The 16,428-nt window shown below is 47.0% G+C and overlaps 1 protein-coding gene across 1 annotated transcript in view; it reads left to right on the top strand.

The window, feature by feature from the left end:
- Positions 1-8,654: 8,654 nt before the first annotated feature.
- LOXHD1 (lipoxygenase homology PLAT domains 1) overlaps positions 8,655-16,428 on the top strand; it is a 197,862-nt gene continuing 190,088 nt past the window's right edge. Inside the window, exons 1-2 of the mRNA XM_052660502.1 lie at positions 8,655-8,784; positions 15,681-15,795. Of these exons, the coding sequence (XP_052516462.1) occupies positions 8,655-8,784; positions 15,681-15,795 (245 nt within the window). The remainder of the gene's footprint in view (positions 8,785-15,680; positions 15,796-16,428) is intronic.

Genomic DNA, 16,428 nt, shown 5'->3' with positions numbered 1-16,428 from the left:
TGGAGTATTACTCAGCCATTAAAAAGAATACATTTGAATCAGTTCTAATGAGGTGGATGAAACTGGAGCCGATTATACAGAGTGAAGTAAGCCAGAAAGAAAAACACCAATACAGTATACTAACGCATATATATGGAATTTAGAAAGATGGTAATGATAACCCTGTATGCGAGACAGCAAAAGAGACACAGATGTACAGAACAGTTTTTGGACTCTGTGAGAAATGGCGAGGGTGGGATGATTTGGGAGAACAGTATTGAAACATGTATAATATCATATAAGGAACGAATCGCCAGTCTAGGTTCGATGCAAGGTGCAGGATGCTTAGGGCTGGTGCAATGGGATGACCTGGAGGGATGGTGTCGGGGGGGGAGGTTGGAGGGGGGTTCGGGATTGGGAACACATGTACACCCGTGGTGGATTCATGTTGATGTGTGGCAAAACTAAGATAATATTGTAAAGTAAAAAAAATAACAATGATAATAAATTTTTTTTAAAAAGGAAAAAAAACCATGAAGGCAGTTTAAGAGACCTATGAGATAACATCAAGGATGCTGACTTTACAAAGGGTTCCAGAAGGAGATGAGAGCAAGTGACAGATAACTGGAAGAAATGAGTTCCATACCCCCTGAAAGGGAACATACATCCAGTTCCAAGAAGCACAGAGAGTCCTAAACAAGAGGAATCTGAAGAGGTCCACATCAAGATACAGTATAATTGAAATGGCAAAAAGTAAAGATAAAGAGGGAATCGTAAAAGCAGCAAGAGAAAAGCGATTTGTTATGTACAAGGGAACCACCATATCACTGACTTTTCAAAGCAAACATTACACGCCCGAAGAAGTGGAGCAACATATTAAACCTGTGAAAGGAAAAACCTCTACAACCAAGAAAAGTCTGTCTAGCAAGTCTTTCATTCGGTTTTGAAGGAGAGAGGGATTTCTACAGATCAACAAAAGCTTAACAGTTCAGTATCACTAAACCAACTTTATAAGAAATGTTAAACCATGTGAATGCATGCTCAGTTATGTCCAACTCTGTGACCCCACGGAGAAGGCAGTGGCACCCCACTCCAGTACTCTTGCCTGGAAAATCCCAGGGACAGAGGAGCCTGGTAGGCTGCAGTCCATGGGGTCGCGAAGAGTCGGACACGACTGAGCGATTTCCCTTTCACTTTTCACTTTCATGCATTGGAGAAGGAAATGGCAACCCACTCCAGTGTTCTTGCCTGGAGAATCCCAGGGACGGGGGAGCCTGGTGGGCTGCCGTCTATGGGGTCACACAGAGTCAGATATGACTGAAGGGACTTAGCAGCTTAGCAGCTGTGACCCCATGGACTGTAGCCCACCAGGATCCTCTGTCCATGGAATTTTCCAGGCAAGAATACAGGAGTATTCTTACCTAGAAAGACAAGACTCCAGGGAATCTTCCCGACCCAGGGATTGAACCCACATCTCTTGTGTCTCCTGCGTGGACAAGCGGATTCTTAACCACTGTGTAATTAGAGATGTTGAAGGGGCTTTTTTAAGCAGAAAAGAAAAGACTACAAGAAATATAAAAATTATGAAAATAAAAATCCCTTTGGTCTCATTGGTGAAAGCAAACAAACAGTATAGACAGTAAATCAATCCCTTATAAAGCAAGTAAGATGGTCTAAAAACAACAGTGATAGAATAATCTATATCCACAATACGTAGTTAAGGGATATACAAAACCAAAATTATAAAATATAACATCAAAATCATTAAACGTGGAAGGGAGAGTAACAGTAGGGTTGTTGGAATATGTTACAACTAAAGAACTCAGTAACTTAAAATAATTATATATTAATATATATGATCCATATCTATTTCTATTATCTATTTATCTAACTATCTATCTACCTATCTATGTTATTATATATGACCATGGTAAGCACAAACCAAAAACCTAAAATAGATACACAAAAAGAGAAAGGAATCTAAACGTAGCACTAAAGGTAGTCACCAGATTCCAAGAGAAGAGAACAAAATGAGGAGGAAGGGAAAACGGGAACTATAAAAACAACCCTAAAGCAATGGACAAAATATCAATAAATACCTATCTATCAATAATTACTTTAAATATAAATGGACTAAATGCTCCAACAGAAAGACATAGAGTGGCTGAATGGATACCAAAAAAATCTTATATATAGATACACCGTATCCCATCCAAAAGCAACAGGATACAGAGATGTGCTCTAAGGGGTTGACAGTGGGTGTGTGTGTGCTTTTTGATCAGGGCAGGAGGAGGAGTGGTTGGAAATGGTGTGGGTTGGAGCCACCTTGGCTGGAGAGTGGGGAGGCAGGGTGGGCTTGGGGATGGGGTGAGGAGGAGAGAGTTTGCAGGCCTGAAGGAGGGATTAGGATTTTATTCTAAGGGCATGAGAAGCCATTGGAGCATATACGCGGGGGGTGACACGATCTGATTCATTTGTAAGTGAAACCGCTTGGGCTGATCTGAGCAGAGTGGATGCGGGGAATGGGGACAGGTAGGAGGAGCGGGGATGGGGTTTGCCTAAAGCATCCACGGAAACTAACATTCAGTGAAGCAAGAAAACCACCGATCTCACATCACTGCCTCACCCGCCCTGCTCCCAGAATAGGAGGTGGTTCATTTTGAGACACCAGACCAGCTGGTACCCTGAATGAGAAATCAGGGACACGCGGTGGGTAGGGAGCCATGGGAGGGGCCAGGGCTGCCAGAAGGAGCACTCCTCTTCTTGATCTTGTATGCGCTCTGCACCCACCCTCAGCACACACGTGTAATTCACTCATTCACTCGCTGTTGTTGAGTCACATTCAAGCAACTCTGGATAGGCACCGAGGATACACAGGCCTCCAGGAAGGATCTGTGTCCGGTGGAAGACAGAAGGCATTGGGCAAGACTGAGATTTTGCCTCATTCTCACCCCTCAGTGTGTCCACACCCTTCGTTATGTAACTTTACAGCCCTGGACACTGGGCTCAGACATGTGCATTGTTTGGCTCGGCCAAAGATGTTAGCAGATGTGATGCAAGTAAAGGCCTCAAGTGTATTTGCCTTGTCAGGGTGGCCCTCCTGCCCTTCCATCACGGCTGTGAGAAGAGTGTTCCCTGGGCAGCTGGATGCATATAGGGTAGGCCTACGTCCAGCCGATCCTGTAGCTGAATGCAGAGCTGAAGTTGAGACCAGTGTAGATGTTACCCCAGTCGAGCCATAGACATGTGAGATATAATGCTCATGCCACTGAGATTTTTGTGGTTGCTGTGTAGCAAGAGCTGACTGGTACCAAGATGCACACTTCAGCTCCAGTGTCAGAGTGGACGAGGGCTTTCACAAGGAGAGCACCAGGCATGTTCAGAAAACAGAACTTCAGTCTAACTGTAATGTGGGTTTCCTGAGAGGGAAGTTGGGTCAGATTATAGAGGACCTCCAGTGTCAGCTCCAGGAGCTCAAATTCCGTTAATGTCAGGGACATTTGTTATTCTTTTGGCAACCCCACATCTGAATGCCCTTCCAAAGTTTGAGGAGAGCACAGCCCCCAGTGTAAAAAGAGTTGAAAATGCCAAAATCCTCATTTTCCCAGCCTCCTTTCCAGCAAGGTGTGGGCACACACTTAGGCTCAGCCCATCAGATGCACAAGCCCCAGACTCTAAACTGGCACAAGATAGCAGCGTCCATTCTGGCCCAGCATCGGTGGCAGTTGGGGTCCTTACACCACCACATGACCCCAGGCATCCTTCCAGGGTGCCTAAGACCCTAAGCATGGGACTTAGCCCTCTGAAAAATCCTGAAACCCCTCCACCCCCTTTTACTTTTACATAAATAATTTTTTCAACTTAAACTAGCCAGTGTTGTTTCTATTGCTTGCGGTCCTGCTGCTACTGCTAAGTCACTTCAGTCGTGACCAACTCTGTGAGACCCCACAGATGACAGCCCATCAGGCTCCCCCGTCCCTGGGATTCTCCAGGCAAGAACACTGGAGTGGGTTGCCATTTCCTTCTCCAATGCATGAAAGTGAAAAGTGAAAGTGAAGTCGCTCAGTCATGTCTGACTTTTCACGACCCCATGGACTGCAGCCTACCAGGCTCCTCCGTCCATGGGATTTTCCAGGCAAGAGTACTGGAGTGGGGTGCTATTTCCTTCTCCATGCAGTCCTGCATCCTGGCTGATTAAATTTGGTTGCACTCAGATGTAACTGAGGTTTTTGAACTAGACAGTGATCTGACCAAAGACAAGCTTTAGAATTGATTCAGCCAGCAGGGGCATATACTTGAAAGGGGAGGAGCCTGGAGCAATGAGATCATTTTGCATGTGTAGTGAGATCATGTGTGTGCAAGCAACATTTGTGCACATGTGCCAGTGGTCAATGGGATAAACAGTCACCTACTTTATTCAGAAGTCCCAACAATTACCCTGTCTGCCCTGCATGTCAGCGTTCTGAATTAGAATGTGGGTGTACAAGACCATGTTCAGGGCCTCATGCTAAGCCTAGGTTGGAGGAGGAGGCTGGCATTGACCCTGGCTCAGCCTGGGATGGAAGGTGAGGGGGGTCTGCACATCATGCTCCGAGCACCTTTTTCCACCAGCCATGTGCAGGTCCTCCCACCAAAGGGCCTGGCGTTGAGTCAGTAGCCAAAACTGTACCACATAAGCTTTCGTAGTGGAAGACAGCAGATGAGGCCGGCCGGTGAGAGACACAGTGGAGTCTGAAGCCAAACACTGCTCCCTCATCCTCCCTTCCAGTCAATCCCTTTCCCCCGTGCCTGCCCCCTACAACCACTGGGCTAGGTTCACCACTTCTAGAAGGTTGAGCGCATATGATCAGACAGCATGTAGTTTACTCTGACCAGTTTCTTTCACTCTGAGTTATGCTTCTGAGACTCATCTGTATTGTGGCACATGTCACCTCTTCTTCCGTTATTTTAATGGCTGAACAGTCTTGGCCAGTCAATGGGCATCTGAGTTGTCTCTAGTTATTATCAATAAAGCTTCTATGAACATTCAAATGCAGCTTGTGTGGACATATATTTTCACTTCTCTTAGGTAGATATCCACGAGTGGAAATTTTGGGTTATGTGGGAAGTGTCTTTACAAGACAGTGTCAAACTCTTTTGCAAAGTGATGGTGTCATCTTGCACTGCCACCAGCAGCATGAGGGTTCTAGTTGCTCCACATTCCCGTCCACACTTGGTGTTGATTCAGATTCTACTCCCTTAATCATTATGTTCTAGGGACATGGGATGCTCTAAAAATATTTGATTTTAGTTTTTTGAAAAAAATTCCAATAAAAATTTATTTTTTTCTTGAATGGTCCCTTATGCAAGATGAACACTTTAATTTTTTTTCTCTTAATAGATCCTCATGCAAAATTATATTTCCCTAGTAATTTCCCTGTAATCTTTAAGGTCCCAAAGATCTGAAGAACCCATATGAAATTAACAACAGAGGTCAAACCACACAGTGCCAGCAGGGGGCGTGCGTCACCCACACTTAAACTCCACTCCTCTTTCTCATTCAAACTTCGGCGTGACTCTAGGGCCGTCCCCCAGCAGAACGTGGAAGGAAAGTTCAGAAGGTGGAAGAAAAGTTGATCTTTCCTGAGTGATAATGTTTAGGGCCAGAGATGCCTTCCTGTGGTAGGGACTTGTTGTTCAGTCTCTAAGTTGTGTCTGACTCTTCTGCAACCCCGTGGATTGTAGCCTGCCAGGCTCCTCTGTCCATGGGATTTTCCAGGCAATAATACTGGAATGGGTTGCTATTTCCTTCTCCAGGGCATCTTCCCCACCCAGGGATCGAGCCTGTGTCTCTTGCTTGGCAGGCGGATTCTTTACCACTTGAGCCACTTGTGTGTGCCTGCGTAGTTGATCAGTCGTGTCTGACTCTTTGGAACCCCACCTGGCTGAAGCCCAGCAGGCACCTCTGTCCACAGGGATTCTCCAGGCAAGAATACTGGAGTGGGTAGCCATGCCCTCCTCCAGGGGATCTTCCTGACCCAGGGATTGAACTCAGGTCTCCTGCATTGCAGGCAGATTCATTACCAGCTGAGCCACCAGGGAAACAGACATTTATTCATTTATCAGCACTGGGATCTTAGTTCCCTGACCAGGAATCGAACCTGTATCCTTTGTATTGGAGGCCCAGAATCTTAACCACTGGACCAGCTGAAAAGTCCCCTTGAGCCACTGGGGTGGCTCCAAAACACAAAGCCGCCCCAGGGTCTGGTTAGGGATGTGCATGCTGACTGCTGTTGGATGTCCTGCATCACCCGGGAGCTTTGAGGACTCGACTGCCCAGGCTCTGCCCCAGACTGAGTAAATCAGGGTCTCTGGGACAACCAGGCAGCAGCCTTTACAAATTCTCCAGGTGACTCTAGTGTGCCATGGGGGCTGAGCGCCCTTGGGCTGGAAGCCTGTTAATCCTACCTGGGTGGCCTGTCTTGGCTCCTTCACCATCCCCAGGTGCCTGCCACTCCATGTCACAGAATGTTGCGGCTACTGGACTGAGAGTCTGCCAGCCCAAACCCCCAGAGGCTCGTGCCCCCTGCTGTCAGTAGACAAGCAATGCCAGCTGCCCTCACATCTCTGTGACGCAGTCACCCTAGGCAGTACTCAGCGTCCCATCCTTCTTTCTGGATTGAGTTGAAACCCGCCTTTAATCACCTGCAGTTGTAAGACTGCCTTTTCAGCCTTAGTCTAGACAATCACTCACATTTGTAGACCCTCAAAATGTCCTCTTCTCCAGGCCAAACGTGCTTTCAGAACGGTATTGGTTCTGGAACACTCACTTTACAAACATGTCATGTAAAGTGTGTTTTCTTTTCAGCCTATTCTGTTTTCCTTGTAGCTGCTTTGTAGATCGGCCTGTCATTTGTTCATCCATCCACTGAGCATCCATTCATTCACTGAGCAAGCGGGTACCAAAGCCAGTAGTGTGCCAGGCATCTTATAGGTACTGGGAGCCTAGCAGTGAGCAAGGGGCATACAGTGAGCAATGGGGCATGGTCCCTGCCCCCACAGAGCTCAAGGCTGGGAGAGGCAGGGGAGGGGCATCAAACAGACAGGGCCTTGCAGGACAGTTTTCAGGAAACTGGCTGTTTCATCTATTCGTTAGTGTCTCTGATGTGTTGCTGTGGGCTGGGACCCACAGAGGAAGGACACTGGGGTTCGTCCTTGCATATGGGACCTGAAGGAGAGCTTCTGGGACAATCTGAGATGATAATGAAGCATCACTGAAACCCCCCTCCCCACCCCCATCCCTGCCATGCAAAATAAGAGAACATTCCTGAGTCATGAATGTTTATTTAGCCTCTACTGTGTTCCAGAGGCTTCTGCTGACTGAGCACTTTCTCCAAGTGTTCGATAGATTTTAGTGAATCGTGCTCCCCCTTTTACAGATGGGGAAACTGGCTTGTCCAAGCCGCACAGCCAGGAGGTGGTAGGCAGACCAGTTTTGTCTTATGACCTTAGTTTTATCTGATGACCTCACACAGCCAGAGAGAGGGATGAAAGTTCCAAGTGGACTGAAAACTTCCAGCATTTCAGGATTTACATAGACATTTTACAATTCAGGCTGTAAGAAATCTTAATAAAATCTTAATAAAATCAGCAAAGAAGAGGGGTCTAGTGGCCCTAACGGAAACTTTCTTGCTGACCAGGGATAGGGAGGGGCCTCTGGTCCTCTTGCTGTGACTCAGAACCCCACAAGGGGCTGCAGGGAAGGTGAGGGCTGAGAGGGGCAGGCATTTGGGTGGGCGTTCAGGGTTTCTACTATTTCACTGCAAGGTGCAGAGAGTGATACGGGCAAATGGAAAGCTCTTGTTAGAACAGATGCTGGTCAACTTTGCCAGCCTGTCGGGACACTGTGGGGGTCACCTAGGACTCTGTGGGCTTCCCCAGCATCCTTGGCTTCAGCTGTAGGAACTCAGGACTCAGGAAGCACCTTGTGGGTGGTCTGAGTGTTCATCAGAGCAGCAGGTCTCTCCTGGCTGAATGGCCTCTTCTCAAGGCAATGAAAGCGGAGAGGTTGAGAAGGACCCAGTTAGAACTTTGCCTGCCTTGTAAGATGAGCAGAGGTCATAAATAATAGAGAGAAACTGAGTCCTCTGAGTCCGGGGGCCCAGCTGATTTGGGGCCCTGCGTGCCTCAGGAAGGCCCCAGGTCCTGGGGGCATCTTATCATGGCCCTTGATGCTGCAAGACTGGGGTGTCTTTAGGGGGGAGGCCCCACCTGTCCCTGGGGTGGGGGGGGGCCCTGCTGTGAGGCCAGGTAGGAAACAGATGCCAAGGGCTCATGTCACCTGATTCTCCATGAAAAGAAGAGAGGAGGGTGGGCAGGAGGGGAGGGGTAAGGACAGTCTGTCCTCAGTCCTGGTGAATAAGTCATGAGGCCCAAGGAGAGCCCACGGCAGGTGCAAAGGAGGTGGCGGGGGAGAGGGAGCCAGAGACAGGGGCCAGGGGCAGCAAGGGCTGGGGTAAAGCCCTGAGGGAGGTCCTGTTTAGGGGCCAGCGGGGAGAAAGCAGAAGGGCTCTGGATGTGCGTGGGCTTTGACCCACCCAAACATGTGTGCAGGAGCGCAAGGAGAGGGGGTCCTGGGAGGGGCCAGGGAGTGGGCACGCTGAGCCATCGAGGGCCAGGAAGGGGCAGCCGGCACAATGATGCCCCAGAAGAAAAAGAGGAGAAAGAAAGACATTGACTTCCTAGCCCTGTATGAGCAGGAGCTGCTGAACTACGCCTCAGGAGATGACGAGGAGGAGCTGGAGCACGATTACTACAAGGCCAAAGGTCTGCCGGGTCCTGGCTGTGGGGAGGGGGGCCCATCCGATCCCATTCCTCGCTTCGACTCGACCCCTTTCCTGTGGACTATCCTGTTGGGTCTGTACTGCATCCCCTTGAGGATACACGAGGGCCCCACTGTACTGAGGGCCACAGAGTCGCAGTGGCACAGAACAGACTAGAACAGAAGTGCCCACCCTCTCCAGCTCCCGTACCTCCAGCCTGCTCTCTGCATAGCTGCCCTGCATGTGAAGGGCCTGTGGGAAGAGACCTGGGCGCTCATCACGTGCTCAGCAGGGGCTCGGGGCTGCTGCCCGCTGTGGCCAACGGAGAGGGGGCCCTGGGGCTTCGCAAGGCGATGCTGTGGTCCACTCAGGGAGGGCAGTTGGCTCTTTGGACCCAGGGCCCTGGCCTTTTAGTCTTCCTTTCCTCTGGGGCGCATGGCAGCTGCTTGGAAATACTCTACCTTCACGTCAAGTAAACCAGAGAAGGGGTGAACTAGGGACCCAGGAGCCAGTTTTGGCTTAAAAGGGGCTTTTGTTTGCTTTGGTGGTATTTTTTTTTTTTTTTTTTTGCTTTGCTTTTACAATTAAAAAAAATATTTGACTGTGAATGCCTGTTAGGCAGTGGATTTATCACTCGTGTGTGTGTTTGCTCAGGCATTGTCTGACTTTTTACAACCCCATGGTCTGTAGCTTGCCAGGCTCCTCTGTCCATGGAATGTTCTAGGCAAGAATGTTAGAGTGGGTTCCATTTCCTTCTCCAGGAGATATTCCCGACACAGGGATTGAACCCACATCTGTTGTATCTCCTCATTAGCAAGCAGATTTCTTTTTTTTTTTTTTACCATTTTGCCACCTGGGTTTCATGCATCATTGCTGCCTACCTGATCTCTGGAGACATTAAATTCTCAGTGCTCCCTCCAAACTGGCTCACTACCCCCTGTAAGCACCAGATTCACCCATTCATTCACCAAAGAAGTACTGAATGCATACTCTGTGCCCACCATGGGATTCTGCTCCTCCTTAATCCCCATCCGCTGGGAGTTCCTTGATTATATCCCATCTGTAGGGCTTGTTCCCCAGCCAAACCTGACCTCTGTGTGGGTGGGGCCCTCCTTTCTTTGTCCTGACTCCTCACCCTATTCCCAGCACAGTCCCAAGCTCAGAGAAGGAGGTGATCGCCGTGGCGCCGTGAAGGCTGTGGTTCTCCTGGGGCCCCTTTCCCAGCTCCATGTCCCAGGCATCTCCTGGGGTGGAGGCGGGGATTGTGGGGAGGGACAAGGGGCCTAGAATGAGTGAAGCGTTGCCGCCTTTTCTCAGGACGTGCGGTCCAGTGGTGGGGAGGGGCATTGAGGCTAGGTGTTAGGGCAGCACTCTTGATAAGTACTCTCAGCTTTGGGGTGATTCACCCCGGCCAGCACGACTGCTGGTGAGAACATTCGAGAAGCTTTCATAGCTGCCACAATGTCCACTTCTGTTCATCGGCTCTGCCTGCCTCAGTGTGACTCACAGCTTTCCTCTTCTCTTTATCCTGCTCAAAGCATTTCCACTTCCATTCTCGCTTTTAATCCTCGAGATCCCCGCGTACAGTCCAGGCAGGTGTGACTGGTCTCAGGCTAAGGACAGAGGCTCCGAGAACTGAAGTGATTTCAGCAAGGTCACAGGCAGGAAAGACAAGAGCTTCAACTGTTCCCAAGACGAGTTCCCACTTCCGGTTAGGATGCTATTCAATAGAATCATGGATCTAAAGCATCAGGCATCACGCTGAGCACTTTACTCATGTGGATTGGTTTCATCTTCACAACAACTCAAAGATGCGGGTTGGATTCTCAAAATCTTCTTTTTCAGATGCATCAAGTGAGGCACAAGGAAGCTAAATAATGTGCCTAAGGTCACAAATCTATTAAGTAGCAGAGTTAGGATTTGAATCTTGCTGGTGTGGCTGGTCCTTGCCCTTGTACTGCCCCATCTTGACTGTGCTAAACATAGCTGGAGAAGAGCAAGCCGAGGTGAGTGCCCCGTGACATTCCTAAGAGGCATGGACCTACTGACTCTGCAGTCAGCCGCAGGATGGGACGATGAATGTGGATGGTGCTGACCGTAGTCACATTCTGAGCTTTGCCTGCACTGTCCCGATTATCCTCTCAGCTTTAGAACAATGTGTCACCTACACCCTTTGAGCACTGGGTTCTTCCGTTACGTGGAGAATCTTGCTGAGTGTGATGGGGAAGAAGAATAAGGAGAAATGCCTAGGTTTCCTTCTCTGTTCCTCGGGTCACCTCCAGGCCACAATGGAGTTCACCAACAGCCAGAGGAAGGTGAGCAGCTCTCTTGACGTTCTGAGGGTACAGGCTGAGCCTGGTGCATTGGTCCACCTCCTGACCTACATAGGGCCAATAGGACAAGAGAGTGACTCCTCCAGAATCCGGGTTTCAAAGAGACCTCAGAGGCTGTCTTGCCCAAGCTTCCAGCCCTGGGGCCCTTTTTCTCTCCTGTGTCTCAGACAGGGGCTGCCCAGTGTCTGTGGGAATACAATTTCCCAAGGCGGCCTTCTTGGGGATTTTGTTAATGAAAATGATGACAGTCATGTTGAAGACGATGCTGATGTTGTTGATGACAACAACAGAGATGATGATGGTGCTGATGATGGTGATGGGATGATGGTAACACTTTATCACTTATGGAATGCATATCTTTCATCCAACTGAGGGAGTATCTGTAAGATAAATTCCCAGAAGTGGAAATAGGCTGGGTTAATGACTATGAAAGTTGAAGACTGTTTTATTTGGTTCAATCCTTATAATCATCCTTCAGGGAAGAAATCTCTACTTCAGCGATGAGGAAAATGAAGCTCAGTAAGAAATTTGTTTGAAATCATAGAGGCAGTGATGGTAGAGTTGAGATTACTTATTGGTTAATTTATTTCACAGTCCACATCCATTTCATTGATTGTTTCATTCATTAATTGTCTTTCCATTCTTTCATCTGTGTGATTATTTATTGAGCACCTTCCATTTGTCATGCTCTCTGCTAGGAGAAGCCTTGTTGCTGTTGACAGTTCTTCTTTGTGCTGATCAGGGGATTTTACTGTTTGGGACCCTCTGGAGCAAACAGAATTTTGTGTTTTCCATGAGATATTTGTCCTCTCTAAGACAGTTCTTCAGCTGTTTGAAAAACTTTTAAATTAAAATTTTTAAATTGAAGAAACACACACGTACATATGGGCTTCCCAGATGGCTCAGTGTCAACGGTAAAGAATCTGTTTGCCAATGCAGCAGCCTCAGGAGACATGGGTTCAGTCCTTGAGTCTGGAAGATTCCCTGGAGAAGGAAATGGCAACCCACTCCAGTATCCTTTGCCTGGAAAATCCCATGGACCGAGGAGTCTGGGAAGCTATAGTCCCTAGGGTCACAAAGAGTTGGACATGGCTGAGCACACACAAACACACATAGAATATTATATATATATTGTATATATATAGCACAAAACTCATAAAAGTACAGCATGTTGAATTTTTACAAATTTGCATGCTTCTGTAACCACCATTGAGAACAGGACATAGAACATTTCTAACCTCCAGAAAGTTCCTTCACTCTCCTTTTCAGAGGTAATAGCCCTAATTTTATCACTATACTTTTGTTTTTTGCTCTTGAACTTCATATAAATTGAATTATACAGCACATTTTTGTGTGTCTAGCTTCTCTTTCACTCAACATTATATCCAAGAGATTTACCTATGTTGTGACTTTTACATAGTTTGTTCATTTTTATTATTTGTGTATTATTGCATTTTATAGATATATCACCCTTTGTTTAACCATTCTATTGTTGATGGACTTTGGTGTCATTTTAGTTATTATGGATAAAGATGCTACAGATCTTGTACATATCTTCAGATCAACACATGCACTCATTTCTCTTGGATTTATAACTGGAAGTAGAATCACTGAGTCATAAAGCGGGCTTATGTTTAGTTACCAGGGCTTGTACCAATTTACTCAGCAGCAATGTATGTGGCTTCCCTGGTGGCCTAGCGGTAAAGAATCGCTTGCAATGCAGGAGATCGCTTGTAATGCAGGAGACTGCCTGCAACGCAGTAGACCCAGTTTTGATTCCTGGGTCAGGAAGATGTGCTGAAATGGCAGCCCACTCCAGTATTCTTGCCTGGAAAGTCCCATGGACAGAGCAGCCTGGTGGGCTCCAGTCCATGGGGTTGCAAGAGTTGGACACGACTTAGTGACTAAACCACCACCACCACCAGTAATGTATGAGAGTGCCAATGGCTCCGCATTCTTGAAAATACTGAGTATTTGTCCATCCTTTTAATTGTAGGCATTCTGGTGCATATATGGTAGTGTCTCATTGTATTTTAATTTGCATTTCCCTTATGAATAATGATGTTGAATCTTTTTCCATTTGGATATCCTCATTTATGACATGCTTATTTAAATATTTTGTCCATTTTTCAACTTTATTGAGACATAATTAACAATAAAACGAATCTACCTTATGTGTGCTGTTTGATGCATATTGACAAATGTATACATCCCTGTAACCTCTTGCAACATTCATACACAGGGTATTTAAATTATTCCGCTAAAGTTCCATGTGACCCTTCCCGGGCAATTCCCCCTGACGTCAACCCTAGACAACCAAGATCTGCTTTCTGTTAGAACAGATTAGAGTTCACATAACTGGCATTACTTATTGTGTGGTAACTTTTGTCTGATTTCTTTTGCTCAGTGGTATGTGCTTGAGACCCATGGGCATTGCATAAGTCCGTTGTTCACTCCCATCTTAAAAAATCCATTCAATTCTGGATGCATTTCGATTGTTTCTAGAGTAGGCTTATTATGCAGATAGTTGCTGTGAACGTTTGTGTGCAGGTCTTTGTATGGCCATGTTCTTATTTCTCTTGGGTAAATATCTAAAAGTTGAATTTCTGGGTCTTATGGTAAGTGTATGTTTACTTTTAAAACAAATTGTTGCCCTTTAGAACAATCTTGTGGTCTTTCTTTTTCTTATTAATTTGTGTAATTCTTTACATTTTCTGAACTTCTGTTCTTTGTTGGCTACAGGTAGACTTCAGAGAGATTGTGGATTTGATTTCAGAGCCCAGCAATGAAGCAAATATCACAATAAAACAAGTCACACCAAGTTTTTTGTTTCCCAGTGCCTATAAGTTACGTTTCCCAATATATAGTCTGTTAAGTGTACAATAGCGTTACATCTATAAAAAGTCCAATACCTTAGTTTAGAAATACCTTTTGCTAAAAAAATTGCTAGCCATCTGAGTCTTTGGCAAGTCATAATCTTTTTGCAATAGTAACATCAGAGATTGCTGATCATAGATTATCATAACAAATATAATAATAATGAAAAACATTTGAAATATTTTGAGAATTACCAAAATGTGACACAGAGACAAGAGTGAGCAAATGCTGTTGGAAAAATGGTGCCAGGTGCCAACAGACTTGCTTGACACAGGGTTGCCACAAACCTTCCATTTGTAAGAAACAAAATATCTGTAAAGCACAATAAAGCAAATTATGATAAAAACAAAGTATTATGGTGGTATGCCTCTGTGTGAATTCCAAATATCTTCTAGTCTATGGCTTGCGTTTTCATCTTCATGATGGCTTAATTTTTTATGTTTTAAAAAGTTTTATTTGTTTATTTATTTATTTTGGGCTGTGCCCCTTTCTCTAAACCAGGCAGCTAGAGGCTTTTATGTCTTCTCTCATGTGGTGTGTTTCTAGAATTTCCACTGTGCTCCTCATTTTCCTGTTGACTCAGTTTGAAAACCTCCTTGCATAAGTGCAAACCATCTGCGCATCACTTCAGGTCCTGGAGTTATCCCGGGGAGGGGTCTAGGAGCCGTTTGCAGATCAGAAATCCCTGTGGTGTAGACGGTGAAGAGTGAAGGCCTTGGTTATCAGAAGAGACAGGGAGTCACACAAATGGACTGCTTCCTTTCTCCTCCTCACGGCGACTTTCATCAGAACCAGGGGCATCAAAAGGAACCACGTCAACAGCAAAGAGAACAAGCTTCAAGGGCACAAGGAGAGGAGACATCAGTGCCTCTGCCTAAAGGGACTCACTGGCAATTCTGCTTCCCCCATCCCTAGGATGGGTTATCCTGAGATCTCCATGGCAATGCCCAGGCAATGCCACAGGAAGTGAGGACTGTGAGGCAGACTTGTGTAGAGGGTAAAGAGGAAGGTGAGAACCAGGGGCAGGCTTTGAAGAAGATCTTGGCTAGGAGGGCATCCATGTACTGTCCTAGAAAGATCACAGATAGGCTTTGGGAGCCTGGGGCTGGGCTCTGGCATTATCATTGTGTGACCTGCAGAGGAGGCAATGGCACCCCACTCCAGGGCTCTTGCCTGGAAACTCCCATGGACGGAGGAGCCTGGTGGGCTGCAGTCCATGGGGTCGCAAAGAGTCGGACACGACTGAGTGACTTCACTTTCACTTTTCACTTTCATGCATTGGAGAAGGAAATGGCAACCCACTCCAGTGTTCTTGCCTGGAGAATCCCAGGGACGGGGGAGCCTGGTGGGCTGCCATCTCTGGGGTCACACAGAGTTGAACACGAGTGAAGTGACTTAGCAGCTGCAGCAGCAGCAGCAGCAATGTGTGACCTGAGCTTGTCCCTTTGCCTGCAAGTTCCTCACCTGTAAAATGAGCGAGCAGCATTAAGTGGGAGACTGTGGTCTCACGGCAGGACTTGATGTGGGTCTCATCCTGGCTTAGAGTCTTGGGGGTTGCAGCAAGTGTTCCAAGAGTCCTCTGTGCTGGGTATCCCTGGTGGAGTTAGAGGGAGCCAGAGCTTCTCCGAGCCCACATAGGATTCAAGGTTCTCTTCTGAGCCTGCCTCCAACTTCTCCTTTCCTCCTCCAGTGTACGAGGTGGTCACAGCCACAGGGGACGTTCGTGGTGCAGGAACAGACGCCAATGTCTTCATCACCATTTTTGGAGAGAATGGGCTCTCTCCCAAGCTCCATCTCACCAGCAAGTGAGTACTGACTCAGACTTGGTGGGGTTCTGGGCTGGAACTGAGGGTTGATACAGTTCTGGAGCCCATAAGGGAAGACATATGTGTCCACAGGAATATGAAGTGGTGTGGGCCTTGCTAATGACAGGCCACGTGCCAGCCAGGTCTCAATCAATGAAGCTTCTCTGTTGATTTTTGTGTGTATAGTCATGCTTACTTTGGATCTCAGAATTCCAAGTATTCATACCAGCTGTCCTTTGATGTGGGAGAATAAATACTCAAGCAAGAAACAAGGTCTAGGCCCAGCTTTACCATTTAGTTGCCATAAAACATTGGCCAAATATCTTTGCACCCAAAGCCTTGACTTCCTCATATATCATTCGGAAGTGATGATCACCTTTTACCAAACTCATAGGACTTTTCGGAAGAGAAGAGAAGGTCATGTCCGTAGATCATGCATGAAGGTCGTGCATGATCTGAAATGCTCCGCACCTATGTCTCACCCAGGACCAATATCATACCAAACCTACTTGCCCACTAACGCACACTCAAGTCAGTGCGTGTGTTTGTATAAATGTGTGTGTGTGTGTGAGTGTGCTTGTGTCCTCCATGTCACTGTGGCCCACTGAGAGCAGAGGCTGCTTCCCTCCTCCC

Source organism: Budorcas taxicolor, chromosome 22 (assembly GCF_023091745.1).
Source record: "Budorcas taxicolor isolate Tak-1 chromosome 22, Takin1.1, whole genome shotgun sequence".
Classification (NCBI taxonomy): domain Eukaryota; kingdom Metazoa; phylum Chordata; class Mammalia; order Artiodactyla; family Bovidae; genus Budorcas; species Budorcas taxicolor.
Note: the sequence above shows the minus strand (reverse complement) of the source record. Positions and strands in the feature narration are given on the sequence as shown.